Source organism: Anabas testudineus, chromosome 3 (assembly GCF_900324465.2).
Source record: "Anabas testudineus chromosome 3, fAnaTes1.2, whole genome shotgun sequence".
NCBI classification, from domain to species: domain Eukaryota; kingdom Metazoa; phylum Chordata; class Actinopteri; order Anabantiformes; family Anabantidae; genus Anabas; species Anabas testudineus.
The window spans coordinates 6598509-6614086 of NC_046612.1; the positions used below are offsets into that span (position 1 = coordinate 6598509).

A 15578-nucleotide genomic window follows, 5' to 3' on the forward strand; every position below is an offset into this window, starting at 1 on the left:
CTCATATGATTACAACTGTATATATCATTACCACCTATTTATCAGTATAATTTACACAAACCATAAACGTTAGCAGCCTCCATTAGCTTTTGTGAGCTCTGCACCGAGTCAACGGTGCAATAAAACAAGACTTTTTACTGTTTTTGGCATTAAGTAGAAAGTTTCTTTAACTAGAGACAATACATATAACTCCAGCATTTGCATTCAACAGCTTGAGTCATCCTGACAGTTTCAGTTTCATTATTTACAGTGCTCTGTTCTCTGTTCTCTGTTCTGTGATTAACCTGCAGACCTGATTAACATAACCTTAAATTAACAGCTAATTGTGTTTTTATATGGTAATATTCCTTTAACACAGCTGAAAGCTGCTGTAAATGATCTTTGTGTGGAAGGATTTCTTTCTTTGCTCAATATACAGCAGAAGCTGTGAGTCTGACTTCATTGAGGATCTGACTTCATTTGACATGAAACCATAAAAAATATGTATTATATGAAATATGTTAACATGCTTTTCTGCTTGTAATTGAGGCTCTGACTTCTAGCCAATGAGAAAATTGCAATAGTTTCTGCCTCATTAATATTACTTAGTTTTTCTGCATTGAATATGGCTCTGACTTGATCATGACACCACATATAAACAGTCAGCATTTCTAAATTAGTGCAGAATACGACAAAAACTTGCTGCAGTTGCTACCTAACAGATGCGATAGCACAGGTTTTATTGACCACAAGCAAACTTTAGAATATTAATTTAATTCATTTGATCTGTGTACAGTCTGCTGGTACACTTTAACAGACGGATTCTTGCATTGTTGTGTTCAAAAAACAGGTAAAAACACGTTGAGGTGTCCACGAGTTGAATCCCTGCATGCTTCCGACTTAGAGCTTAAAAACCAAACAGACAACAAAACGGACTCAAACAGCCTGAAACCGTGCGCTGACTCAAACCTTATTGGCTGAAGGCTGTGATGGCAGCCTTTGCACTTCGCAGGAGGATGTCTGAGTTTATATCATGTGGTTTCTTTGTCACATGAGTGTTTCATTTGTTACGGTTGTAACAGTACAGCATGTGATGTACAGCATGCTGTATTTATATACAGCAGTAGCATGTTTGTCCTGTTTACGAGAAGGCAGATGTGTACTTGGAGAGGAGTGAAAACCAGACGAACAGGACAAGATGGGAGGAAAGGAAGAATGTTGCTGTTACCGGGTCATTGATGTTTTGTTTGTAGTCCATTTCTAACTTGTTCCCACAACCAAATTAGTAGAAAAATAAATATTAAAAGACTCTTAGCGCTCTGTTTCAGTGTTCCTACTTGTTTTCACCACCTCTTCTAAAGGAAACTAACAAACAACAATGTAAAAAACTACATGTCTAATCAACATTAAGTAGTTTTCCTGTATATAGCACTAAGCTCGGCCCGAAGTTTCTTAAAAGACGGTCTGTTTTTGGGATCGTACTGCCAGCAACTGTTCATAATCCTGGAGATTTCCACAGGACAGCCGTGTGGAGCAGGCATGCGGTATCCTGAAACACATCACGGACAGGCAAAAGAGGTTGAGGTAATCTTTGCACACCAGTTCTGAAACATGTGGAATTCAGAAATTCATCAGCATCAGTGTTAAACACAGTGATGGAGCTGGAACCTTTACTAATACGAGTCTTTACCTTTCTCCACCTCCTCACGTGTCTGCAGGTTGGTCATGCTGGTGTAGGGTGTCATTCCCAAGGAGAAGGTCTCCCACAGTAAGACACCAAAACTCCAGACGTCACTATCTGTGGTGTAACGGCCTGAAAACACCAGCAGGGGGAAGCATTAGCAAATGCACAGATGCAGGTCTTCTGTCAGTTTTTGGCAACTGAGAGGAAGAGGCAAAACATGTCTGGCTTTGATTCCAGGGTAGAAGCAGTTCGTGCCTTACCATAGTTCAGGGCTTCCGGGGCCGTCCATTTGACAGGAATCTGTCTGAGGCCGCCCTCTGCAGAGTAGACGCCGTCATCTTGCTGACGGGACATCCCAAAGTCACTGATCTTCACCACATTTTGCTCACCAACCAGACAGTTTCTCGCTGCCAGGTCCCTTGAAAGATTTAAGAGTGATTTCTACAGAGGCTGGTAAAACAATGAAAACATTGTGCGCTGCAGGAAAAATAAGACAAACATCAAGACAACAGACTACTAAAATACTACTAAAATAGGTGAGAGAACAGGCTTTACACATGAGGCAGTTTTAGATGCAGCGTTAGAGACTAAGCAGCTGCCAGTAGCTTGCTCTGATCCATCTCCCCCGAGCAAATCATACAGTTCTCCTGAATTAAGTCAAGTGTCACAACCTTCTCCTTCAGAGCACCAACAAGACTCCGATCTCCCCCTTCACTCCCACTCGATAACAGAAACCCTAAATCCCTAAAAACACCACTACAGTTTCTTTTCAGGTTGCATTCACTGTATTTTTGCACAAAAAAATGTAAATGATTCTATTGCATCACCAAAGTTTTCAGTTTCTAAAACAATCTATTGAGGTTGTTTGTATGTAGCTACAACTTGGGTTGTGAGACACGTTTCCTCTTGGGTTGTAAAAGGTGAAAAAGAACACATCACACCCATTCCAGCATGCTTGTGTTGGATCCTTGTCTCTTTGACAGCAGATGTTAAAATCTTATTACCAGTGTACAAGGCTCTCAATGGTTTTGCACCTCTATATCTTTCTTTATAGCAACAGTCTCTCTTCCTGCACTCCCTTGGGTCATTGAGCACTATAGCATTAAATCTAGCAGCAGTTAGAACAAAGAAACAAGGAAGTGGTTTAGCTGAAACGATTCAGACTGTTTATTTATATCTGGACAGAACGGACAGATACTGTATATCTTTATCTAACGTCTATTATTTATAAGATGAAATCTTTTTGTTATTATCAACTTATTAAGACTACTCCCCAGCTCTACGTGTTATTGCAAATCAAACTCTAAGCACTTCCTCTATAGCTTTCTGAACATGATGTAAGAGGTTTATTAGGAGAACTCCAATTTTAGCTCCTGTTCCTCTTGAGTGTGATTGCACTTGTTGTAAATAGCCTTAGACAAAAGTATCTGCTAAATGAATGTAACGTAAAGCCATGCTAAAGCCATGGTTCTTCTAATATTCTAATAGTTTATTCTAATATTTTTCAGCTCCCTTTTCAAGAACACCACATCTATCAGTTATTTAAGCCACATTTTGTCTTCTTATTGATTAGTTCTTTGACATGTGAGGAAGTACTGCAAGGTTTAACAGGTTTAACGCTTTGGTGAAGTGAATGTTGGGGAAGTGAATATTATATATTTTGTTTTATGTTTTATAAAAGCCTAAATTGCCTGCAGCTTGTCCCTATCTTGTTCTCATGGAAACCAAATTATACTGTACATGAAATGTTAAATGTTATAATAATAGTATAACAATTAGTAATATAGTAATAACATCCAGCTAATTAATTTGGGGCCACCGTTTGGTGAACATCCCCATATATTGGATTCATAGTTTTAAATCCACTGTGTAGTTTTTTAAAATCTTATATTCATGTAGGTGTAATGCCTGATCATTATATTTTTTTAATTATTATTTAAACCTCAACCAGCAGTGTAGCAAGCAACATGGAGAGCTGGATGCTTTGTTGTGCTGAATGGCTTTTGCTTTTATAAGTGGAATATGTGTTTTTATCCAGGTGTAATTAGGGTGTTGTACACTCCTCTTGATTGGGTGCCACCAGAACTTTAAGAAATACGTTCCTTATGGAACATTTGGTTTGTTTCATACCCCTCGTTATTTTACTATCAATAGAAATGGGTCTGGGAACACATTTGAATAAATTCCCTCATGATGTTATTGTAATCATAGTCACCACCAATATCTAATCAGTTCATCCTTGATTCAAACATTTGTGCCAAATTTGAAGACATTCCCTCAAGACATGTCTGTGGATATGTACAGAAAGTGGCTGATGGACCAACCTGTGGATACACTTCTTGCTCTCGAGGTACTCCATGCCAGCTGCTACATTTTCTGTCATTTTGATCAATGTCTTAGGCTTCAGGTTGGGACCCTCATGTCGCAAGAAGGAGAGAAAATCACCACCTTAGGGAACATATACACACACACACATAAATACACACAGTATGTTGTGATGAGGTGAACAGAGTCAATAACAAACCTAAAAGCCTGTGGCTAAACAAGTTAAGAAATTTAAAGGTGGTGTCTAACAGCATCATATTTACCTTCTATGAGCTCCATGATTATGTAGATGGGCTGTTTCTGTGTGCACACTCCTATCAGCTTCACGATGTTGGGATGGTCATATTGTTTCAGGATCCTGGAAAACACACAGGAGGAGTGTGTGCATGTAATTATAGTATATGTGTGTGTACAGAGTTAGAGTGAGTGGTGCAAAGACTAACCTGGCTTCCATCAGGAATTTACTCTTGTGCTCTGGGGCCAAGTTTTCTTTACAAGACTTCACAGCTACAGGTTTGTTATCAGAGCGTAAACGGCCACAGTACACCTCTCCAAAGTTACCCTGTGGAGAACCAACACCACCAGTAAGGTCACTGGTATGGTTTTGTAATGAAAAGACTGGAAGGGGCTAACTTCTGCTAAAGCCACATATTATATTAGCTTTAGATGAATTTTTCGTCATTAGTCAGTCATTCAGTTCTGGTAACTTGAAACAAATTTCAAAACAATTGTGAATCTAAACTTTAAAGGAACAACAGGGTCTCCATTATTGTAATAATAAATTGTAAGTTATTAGTTATTTGACTAAACCAAAAACAAACAAAACTTGTTTTAAGGGGCTCATTAAAAGCGCCTTGCTTTGCTGGAGCAGTCACACTATACTGTGACTTATTCCATATAAATGAGTGACAACAAGAAGAGGGGTCGCGCACATATGGCAGCAGTAATACTACCTTCAGTGATCTTGTTCATCTTGTTCACTCTCATATTCTGAATCAGATTCTGGCTCAAACATGAGAAGTTGGATTGCAAAAGCGAACACGTGGAATAATATAAAAACTCTCGAATTCAGACAGTGGCTCTGAAAGTTAAATTTAAGCACTTCTCCTTTTGAGTCACAGACAGATAAGAACACCGACACATACATTGTGACTTACTCTGTTATTAGGCATAAGCGCAAGTTATACCAACTTCACTTTTACATTTTTGTCAACAGATGTCAAGTTCACCCACCCGTCCAATGAGCTGTCCCAAGATAATATCATCATGCTCCAGGACCCACTTGTCCTAATGGGGTTTAAAAGAAGAAAAACACAACAAACTCTGAAACCAGTGAGAGGTGAATGGTAAATGTTTGGTTGCATATGCACACATCTCACTAGCGAAGGATTTAGCTCTGGCCCTAACACACTGGATTAACATGTTGGAAGAAGCGGCCAGTCAATCACAGGACTGACACACTGAGATAGACAATCATTCACAGCTACAGAAACTAATTAACCTAACTTCATGTCTTTGGAGTGTGGGAGTAAACTGGAGGAAAACCATGTAGACATAGGGAGAACATGTATATTCTACACAGTGCTAACCACTGCACCACCATCCAACTATGTTAGGAAACATAATCTACAGCTTGGACATAAAATAATATTGGCATATTCAGGGACTGTGTATGTGCGTTACCTTCGGTACAGGTTTCTTCAGCACTACGTCTGTCTTCTTAGTGATGTGCTGTTGTGAAAAGAGTAGATGATTGATCAGCTGTGGGATGCTGTGGAAGCCTTCTCCATCCAGACGGTACAGATTCTACTGACACACAAAGGAGAAAAACATCACAATATAATGAAAGATAATAAATCAAAACAAAATTTGAGATTTAAAATTACAGTTTAAACTATCGGATGTGAAATACACAGAGAAATACATTTATAAAGTTATTCTCTACAGAATCTTTCTTTTCCATAAGGTAGATTTACTTACATCTGTGTTCTGAATGAGAAAATGTTTGCAGAGCCCTTCCCATTGCACAGAGAGCACGTAACCCTGTTTCTCCTGACTCTTCCTCACCAAGAAGTCTCCATCATTCTTCAGCAGCTGCTGGACCTCTAGTCTGGGAATGGCTCCGTGGTACCAGTCTTGCTGCCCCAAAGGACGATCCACCTCCTGCACTGGAATGAGGACTGGAAGCTCCTGGAGGCAGAGAAACAGAGAAAAGCTGAATCTTTAAAGCTGATATATATGATGAAACAATAAGAAGTGAGAAAGGATAGTCTTTAAGATGATTCTGCAGAGATTATATGGCGATACTTCAAAGAAGAATCTGTAATACTTTAAAGTCTAACCACACCACTCTTAATGCCTCTAGGGTACTGCAGTGTTTGACGTGCGGGGGAAGTAGTTCACACTTTAAATAGGTTAGACCACTAAAGTCCAACATATTACATTTTAGAAATTAAATTAGAATTTGCTGAAAAAATGATCTTTTACAGCATGCACATGGTCACATTTTTTATCTTTCTGGCAGATTAAACTGAAAAGAATGAGCGCACAAGGCCTTTTTCCATTGAGAGCTGGTGTGCAGGACAGCTGGGTCATGGCTCTCTGTGTGCTATTGTTTGTCAGCAATGATAAAATGATGAAATGTAAACCAGCTGCCTGAGGAGTAAACTTAGTTTTAGGTCAGGCAGAATTTTAAAAGTAGGAACTTGACCGACAAAGCTGACCTCAATGATACCCGTGGTGCCTGCAGGAGTGAGAGACCTCAAAGAAAGATCATGTGAGTGAGTACAGCAGCACCGAGGATACACTTTGAGAGTCTGCCAGTTTCGCCAAAAAGTGATGAATTGTTTGTTGTGCAGTAAGAGGTTTGAGAGTACAACATAGGCACTGAAGTTAAAGTTAAGAGCAAAAGGTGTTAGAGTGAGAAAGGGAGGTGTCCTTCAACTGGAAGAACTGTCCTTCCGGTGTCAAAGTGTCAGCACACAGAGAAAATAGAGTATTTCTCTGTGTGCATTTCTTATAATACACGGTACATTTTGTGCAGTGTGCAGTGTGATGCCTATTCTATCTGTCATTGTTTGGTTTGTATTTACAGTCTCTTGATTGTCAGTGTTTAACCTACCTCACATTTGGGTTTAAACAGGCCACTGAGATTGTTAAAGATCCCATCCATGAGGTGTTTGGAAGGATTTAGGCTGTGGTCCTGAAAAAGAACAAGATCCATAGTAATATATTATATATACTATTATATAATAGTACTGGAACCATTATCTGTGCAAAGAAAATATGTTTGAATGTATTCTGTAAATATAGGCAAATTAAAATGTTGCACCACACTAACAAAATGAGACTGAGATTTTAGAGTAAGACTGAAATATTTATAAAATATTCAAAAACACTGTTCTGCATGATTCCAAATAAGGTGATGAAGTAGAAAAGAGGCATTCATTTGTGCAGAGAATTGACATCCATTTCAAAAACATTCGGTGCTTTGTGCCAAAGATTAACAAAAGACCATCCAGTTTACAATCAGCAAAAGGTGCAAAATCGTGCATCTGTGATGGTTTGCGGGTGCATCAGTGCTCACAGCATGGGTGACTTGCATATATGTCAAGGTGCACTTCTATGTCGATAGTACATTGGGACTATAGACATGCATACGCTGCCATCAAAGCTATGTCTTTTCTAGAGACGTCAGTGTACATTTCAGCAGGACAATATAAAGATCATGCTGCATGTGCTGCAACACTGAGGCTTACGTGCTTACTGAAAATGTTTGGTCAGAGAATGCTGACCACAGACTGTTGAGTTGGTAAAGTCTTGTCTCCAGCAAGCATGAGCCAAAGTTCCAATAGTAAAATTACAACGGTTTGCAACAGCAATTAAAAAAGTGTGATTTAAAGCAAAGGTGTACATGACACAGTGCTAAACATGCCCATGTCCCAACACTTTGTGTGTGTACCAGGCTTCGTACTTTAAATTATATTTACAAAAACACAATTAAGCTGGTCACTGTAAATATGACCGTATATATCTAAAGGGGAAATTTACTTTTAGCAGCAGTACAATGACAGAACAAAGAGGAAGAACAAAAAGCCAGTTTTCATAAACATTAATAAGTAACCATGCAACCAAGATAAAAAGAGATATTAAATAAACAACAGAGAGCATGGGTAGTGGAGGGGGCCTATGGGTGTTTAAATTGATTTATTAATTTTTTTTTTATGAATGCATGTATTATAGTTCAGATAATGATTAAGTCTGGCTGACAGTTTTATCTGAAATGCTCCATCTTAGTTTCTGCGGCTGTAGGAGATTCCCATATGCCACAGTTCGTCACAGAGCAGGTGAGAGGGATTTTCCAGGATGGCACTGATCCACGACCATCATGCTGTCTGCCCAGTTGCAGTTCGACAACCAGGCAGTCAGTCTGCTGGCCTCACCACGCCTAATGTTTAAGACCACAAGCACTAAGTTTTGTATTTGGAATAGACTTAGAGCTTATTATCCGAGACTTGAGCCTTTTTGTACAAAATTATCTAGAAGTAGAAAATGAAAGACTGGTTCTGTGACCTTCTACCCAGTGTGACCCCTTTTCTACCAACAATAGCGTGTAATTACTGTGCCTGTTTATCCTTAAGCAGTAATCACATTTTTCTTAGAGAGAACATACATTGCTTGTGCTGGATGAAACTGAAACGGTGTCTATGTCCATCATCAGAGCAGTGGGAGGTTCATCAGAGCCCAGCTGATCCAGTTTCTCCTTCAGAATAAGCCTCTGCACCTCCAACTTGGCTCTTATGCCTTGAGACAGAGCGACCTGCTGCCGACACTCCTCCAGTGCATGTCTCTTGCTGAACTGGTAGACCCTGGATAAATCAGAGTGCAACTGTATGTCATGCAAGGTAAATTAGGTTTGTTTAGGACCTTTACAGTGTGATCAACACAAAGGATTGAACAAGTCGATAAAACAACACAAGTGACAGTTAGACAATACTCAGGCACACAGACATCAATAAAAAGCCTCGCAAGTTTGCAGATGCTTCCTATTGACTAATTCAATCAATAAAAATGTTTCTCTATCAATAAGTCCCAAAGCAGAACTTTAAAAATGAGCAGGGTATTTATTGTAGAAGTCCTGAAAGATTAAACAGAACACAAATTAGGAGAATTAAGCTGATACAGGGCAGCAGGGCATTTGCTGTTGCTTTCTTTAGTTGTGCATGGTGTGGGCTTAGGGAGTTATTAGGGGTAGTCTTGTAATGTTATTAATTGGTTAATCCATTTCATTAACATTTAACAGTTCATCTGTGGCGTTTCTTCTACCGCTGGTGTTAAAATACTGTAATGTTAGGCACTAAAGGACTCTGAACAGACCAAATCCTAACATCCTAACATGCCTTTGCCTGATCATTTTTTTGTATCCACCAAATAAACTGAAAAAACATTATCATCATCATCATCATCATCATCATTATTGATAACCTAGGAAACATAGGAACACAGAACAACGTTCTGACTTCCTTACTTCCTCAAACAGGTTTGCCACAGTAGGTCAATCTAATACAACTTGTCACGGTTGCTTTACAAAATCTTTCTTCAAAATCCAAATGAAAGGGCAACACGGCCTCTACTCACTTTACTAGCACCACCAACACCACCATATGTGCTCTCCAGCTTCATTTTTGTGAATAAGCACATTGTCCAGTTGTCCTCCAGCAGTTTGTCAATGACTCTGTTGTTCCCACAGGACTGTAAACCTCTAACACCTTCAGACAGCTTCATCAACCAAGACAAATGAGGGGTTTAAGTTCCATAACTCCGACCATATAGATGTATTATAATTCATAAGAAACTTACTTTCCCCTGAGACCTCACTGTTTATTAGCTGTTGCACAGCCATACTGAACTCTCCTGATGGGATAGCCTGTCCACAGGGACAAACTGGAGTAATTTGTCTTCACAGCTACCAAAGGCTTTGTGTTTTTATTTTGAAACCTCCTCCCCAACCTCTAAATACAACATCAGAGCATTATCGATTCTGGCTTGTGCTTGAGATCCGCTCACCTCTGGCCCTTTTTGACACCTTCGCGCTCTGCCTCCAGCTCAAACTCCAGCTGTTCTACTGAGGTCTGCTGGGAGCCCAGAGTTCGAGCCAGCTCCAGCAACTCCTCTTCTACTGCAGTCAATCTGTGACAGAGAAATAATGTGATGAGGTAAGTAACGAGAGTTCAAAATAAAGAGGGGGGTTGTAGGAGAAGGAAGTTGTTGAGAGTTGAGAAAGGAAATTTAGTCATCTGATTGAAACTGCATTGTTTGTTCTCACTTGTGCTGGACTGTCTCAAGTGTGAGGTCATTCAGTTCAATCTCTTTGGCTTTTAGATGCTCAGCGTCCTCCAGAAGACTACAGTCAAACTCTGCACATGCAGGAATCTCCCCCACAGACCTCATAAACACACACACACAGACAGAGTCCATGGCACCAGTGCTCTGTGGCGTGGATTTCCTTCAATGAATAATACACAGCTGGCGGTGAGATTTGCCTCAGTTTACCTGTTCTGGTGGATGAAGCTCTCGTACTCTCTGTGGGGATCGATGGCCAGGACAGCAGAGGACATCTCCCTGTGGATCCGTACTACTTCATGATGCAGGAGAGTGGATAAATCAAAGTACTCCTGCAGGATCTCCTTTCTGGTTGAGAATCCAATAAGCACACATGGAAACAGAGTTACACATGATGCACAGATGTTGTTCTCTTCAGTGACTTCAGGGACTTTTTGTAAGTTTTAGTCTATTTCAAATCACGTCACTGCTTTTTTCCAAAACATAAGAATTTCTAGGTTGATTCATTTCACTGCTATAAAAATCTACCTGAATCTTTCCTAAGACAAGAAATCCATCACAGTAAATATGTAGAAGCTTGTTGCTTATTACAGGAATGGAGTTTCAAGGAGAGGCTGTTAAAAGACCTGAGATCTGACAGATATCTGACAGACGGCTGTCAAATATTTAATGCATGAAGCTTCACAAATCTCAATATCCATATCACAGTTTTTTTGTTGTTGTTTGTTTTGTTTCTCTTCTCTCACATGATTACATTTTCTTGCCATATACATTTTAAACGTAATGTTTACAGTAGATAGTCAATCTGTGACAGACTTTTTTCTAGAAAGAACAAACAGGAAAAGCTGTCGCGGATGTCACAGTCGCTGAGAAAATATTACAAATAAATCATGATGAAGTTCATTGAAAATAAATTCCGCTGCATCAGCTCAGGCTAATTTCAACTTCATGTAAGATTATTTTGTATAAAGGGGATATTTAAAACAAGTGACTGATCTTGATCAAATGACGTAGTAAATAGAAAGGAGTAATAATGGAAAGTTATTTCATAATGATGTATGATGAAATAATATTTGATTTGAGGACAATGTTCATTTACTGTGAGAACTATGAAAATGAGGTGTCATTTCAGGTACAGCAGACAGCAGCATATGAAAAGTTCCTATTAGTTTCAGTGTAGTTCTCATTTTTACCCACACACAAGCAAACACAACCACAGCCTTCTGTCCGATCTGTAGTAAATGTAATCTTACAGTATGAGCACCATCTCCTGCTGCAGAGTCTGCAGTGCACTGAGTAGAGCGGGCTGGATCTTATTGTGGTGGTGCTGATGGTAAACCTGAGCCGCTTGCACCGACAGGACGTACTCATTATGCAGCTCGTGAAGTTTCACTGTAGCCTTTATGTAACGCTCTTTAGCCTTGTCTCTCTCTTTATCTGCACACACATAAAGGAAGGGGACGATATCTTACAACATGATGATGGAAAAACACAGTTTTACACTTCACTTAAATTAAAAATTAATGTACATCAACGTTTGATCATATAACCCCCTCTACCCTTTAGACCCTCTAAATTAATAAAGTGAAAATAAAAGTAAAAATAAGAAACAGACTGCGCCATCACTGAAACTGATCCTTTTCAAATAAGTAAGTGATACCAGGAATCCACCTTTATTGGCCTCTTGGTACTTCCTCTTAGCCTGAGCTACATCTCTCACAGTCTGTCTGTAGCTGTTCTTCAGCCTCTCCACCTCTGTTTGAGTAACCTGGAGCAGCACACAGACAACAACATGTTTTATGGCAAACAAACAGTTGGAAGATATGTTGTGCAAGGACAGGTGTGATTCACAGGAACACGTTTGGTGGTTAACGGCTGCTTCAGTAAACATTTAGCACTAAATGACACAGGAAGTGGACAGGAGCCATGGTATGTTTAACTGCAGAGGAACACGAAACATGAGAAAAGACATTTGAGGAAATGGTCTGACCTTTGTCATGCTGCTGGTGACAGTACCTCAGAACTCCACCTGATAGCATCTTTGGCATCGTTGTTTTGTTGCATAGGATCTATCTATTCTATAACCACACAGTAATATGTACACAAAACCAAAAGCTGCAAGACCTCTCTCTGCACAGCACTGAAAATTAACACATCATCTGCTTGATGTAACTGAATAATAAAAACAGTGCGGAGTGTAGAAATCACCTTGAGATAACATTAAAATGTGTTGGCACCCACTCTTGTCGGTTTTTTGAACCTAACACCATTCGACTCCTGTTTATTAAGGCGTAGAGCTGCTCTGCATGCGAAGATGATGTACTACACAAAAATGTACTACACTACAAATAGTTTTGAAAGCAGGAACTTCTGCTTTCTTTAAATGGTCAAATAGATAGTATAACCAGTAAGTACACCAATACCACATATAGACCTTTAGACCACAGAACACGGTCATACGTTTGCACAAACATCATCCTCATCGTGTATATGTTTTGTTTGCCTGCTAATTGTCAGCTACTAGGACTTTAACAGATCAACAGTATGTATAAAATCTATGAAAGCTATATCTGAAAAATGACTTTACGTTTAAGTTTACGTTTATCAGTGAGCAGTTTCCTCACAGTGAAAAGGTTTGACTACAAATGTAGTTGATCTGGTTTTTAACAAGACAGCAGCTTGTTTGTTTGTCTGTCTATTACACACCTTGTTGAGTTCCTGTCTCAAAAGGTTCCAGTGCTCTGAGTAGGTTTTGCGGAGTTGCTGTTTGTCTCTGATGAGCAGTGTCAGTTTGCTGATGGGACCATCCAGCAGATCCTCCGAGCGCTTCTTCATCAGCAGACTGAGAGAGTCTGTCTGAGAGACCAGCACTCCCAATGACTGACAGAGAGCCAACATCGGAGGCACAGGCCATTCAAACAAAAGAAAGTTAATTATTTAAAGACACACGTCAGTCTCATTGACATAATGCATTTCCAACCCCCCATTGTTGCGTATGCCATGTTAATCTACTGAAATTCAGGCTGGTCCTCACGATGAAGCCATACGAACACACATTGTGATCTGGATAAGAATTTGCTATTTTAAATAGTAAAATAAACACGAAACATGTTTTCTTGAAAGCCTTGAATTATAATGCAGTAGTACATTAAACAGTTATAATCCAGCAGTGGAAATCACTCGGGAATGCCCAATAAGAATAAACTGTCAGTGAACACAGATTGTTAAATTGAGAAGTTAAATTGCTACTATGGAGAAAAAACTAATAATTCGGCAAACCTCTTCATGGCCAAAGCTCATTTAAAATAAACTGAGGTGAAGTGGAAAATTTTAAATTCTTTTTGGACATGATGAACACCACGTCCATCCAGGCTAAAGAGGACAGGGACTGTCTCAGCACACAGTTTAGAAGCCAGCATAAATGATGGCGTCTGGGTGTATGAGTGCTCAAACCATGGGTTTCATATCTGTGAAGTCACCAGTCTGCCATCCAGACAAAAGGAAAAGCCTTGCTTATTTCAGGCACGACAATGTCAAACCACAAACACAGATTTTTGTAATTTTATATTAAAGCTTTCACTAATACAGTACAAACTATGACACTTATTCTGTATATTGCATCCAAACCCGTGCAGCAGCATGGGTCAGCAGTCACTGTTTTTACCGATATAATATTCTTGCCATTGATGACTAAAGGTTCAGGTTCAGGTTTATTTTTAGTACTATTTATTTTTAAAGTTCTCAAAATCATATTTTCAAAACTGCATCACATTATGAAGCGAATCTAGGATTAGGGAAGTATTTTCTTTCATGTTGACTACGTTCTTCCAGATATTTGAAAGAAAAAAATCCATTTTCTGTTGCACAATTAATAAAATTTAAAAACGTTTGGCAAAACCACTAACTTCACTTTTTAAAGAAACTCCCACAATGAGAAGCAGCCTTCTCAATGACTGATGATGATTGACAATCAGTTGATGAATGAAGTGTAGTGTGAGAGCTCACCTTGTTCAGTTGGCTAATGTAATCCAGTCCTGTACCAAGCTGAGGTCGGTCCAGCTTATCAGCAATGGCAGCCATGTGGTGCAGCTGCACTGAAAATTCCCGCTCGCTCTTAGCCCGCTGACCCATCCACTTCTTCATGACCTCCATCAGGTGTAGCTCTGAGTCCAGCAGCCGCATGACTGCTGCGTGTGCCTGTGGACACCTCAGGTCCTCCCCAAAACCCATTTCTGAGTATTTCAAACTGTCCTTCCTGCCAAGGATTTGCTGTCCACAGTAAATCCTACAGCACCTGTGTGTTCTCACGAGTGGAACAGAAACAGTAACGAGCTGAAGCAGCTGTGAATGACCAAGTTCAGTTAGTTAGTTGTCTGTGGTCATAGAAGGGTTTCACTTCCCTGTGTGCATACAGAAAAAAGTACAGACATTCATGAAGCAGTACTTCCTTGTGTCTGTTTGAGTGCGACTATGTTGATAATTGTCCAGTAACACAAAACCTAGGTACAAAAATTTAAATATTATATGGTATTGTCACCAAAACCTTTAATGATGTACGTGTACAAATAAAATAAAACAACACAGAAACTTGTGGCGGCTGAATGCTGCCTGAGAAAAACCACCGAGATCTGTCTGTGCTGTGTGTGTCAGACATGTCAGATATTTTCTGGAGAACAAGGTAAATAAAGGTATTTGAATATTTACTACACTAAGGTCCATTCGCAGCTGTTCTTACAAGTTAATACACGGTTACTTATAAATAATAAACCACCCAGCAATACTGTATGTACTCTGGACTAATTAAAATCTACTTACATGAGTAAGCTGCAGTACATCAGTATTAGCTGTATATCAGCTGTATATAAAACATAATTTCTGACAATATACCACTAACTCTTGATAATTAGTGCATCAGAAATGAACATATAGTGAGCAGGTTGTTAAAGCACTGTGGCTGTAAGGCTTCACCACACTGGTCTAAAGGTGATACACGCATGTTTTCTAAGTCTAATTTGTGCATGTACACATAAAATAGTGAAGAATTGTAGCAACGTTTAGCTGTGTGCCCAAGACTCTTCTTTTTTTTTTTTTTTTAAGCTGTCTTCACTTTGAGAGCAAAAAAAACAAACTAATGTTTGATGGTGTTGTACTTAAAAAAGATTTTCATCTGTTTTCACACTTTAACTTTTAATAACGGTGAACTGTTACACTCCATTATTAGTGATAGGTGCAACCTCACTGACGTAAT

General features: G+C 39.4%; 1 protein-coding gene across 2 annotated transcripts; it reads right to left on the reverse strand.

The window, feature by feature from the left end:
* Positions 1–682: 682 nt before the first annotated feature.
* fes (FES proto-oncogene, tyrosine kinase) lies at positions 683–15403 on the reverse strand. 2 transcript variants are annotated; one of them, XM_026378737.1, is made up of 18 exons: positions 14336–15403; positions 13037–13210; positions 12002–12098; positions 11584–11767; positions 10541–10678; positions 10314–10433; positions 10055–10177; positions 8661–8856; positions 7110–7190; positions 5969–6178; positions 5672–5794; positions 5222–5275; positions 4432–4550; positions 4252–4346; positions 3988–4111; positions 1924–2081; positions 1670–1792; positions 683–1583 (listed from the first exon to the last, which is right to left on the reverse strand). In XM_026378737.1, exons 1-18 carry the CDS (start codon positions 14558–14560, stop codon positions 1432–1434), a joined length of 2496 nt encoding a protein of 831 aa, XP_026234522.1. In that variant the 5' UTR covers positions 14561–15403; the 3' UTR covers positions 683–1431. The 2 variants fall into 2 exon arrangements, with proteins under 2 accessions (XP_026234522.1, XP_026234523.1); XM_026378738.1 differs by having other exon boundaries at positions 683–1528; positions 14336–14560.
* Positions 15404–15578: the final 175 nt, after the last annotated feature.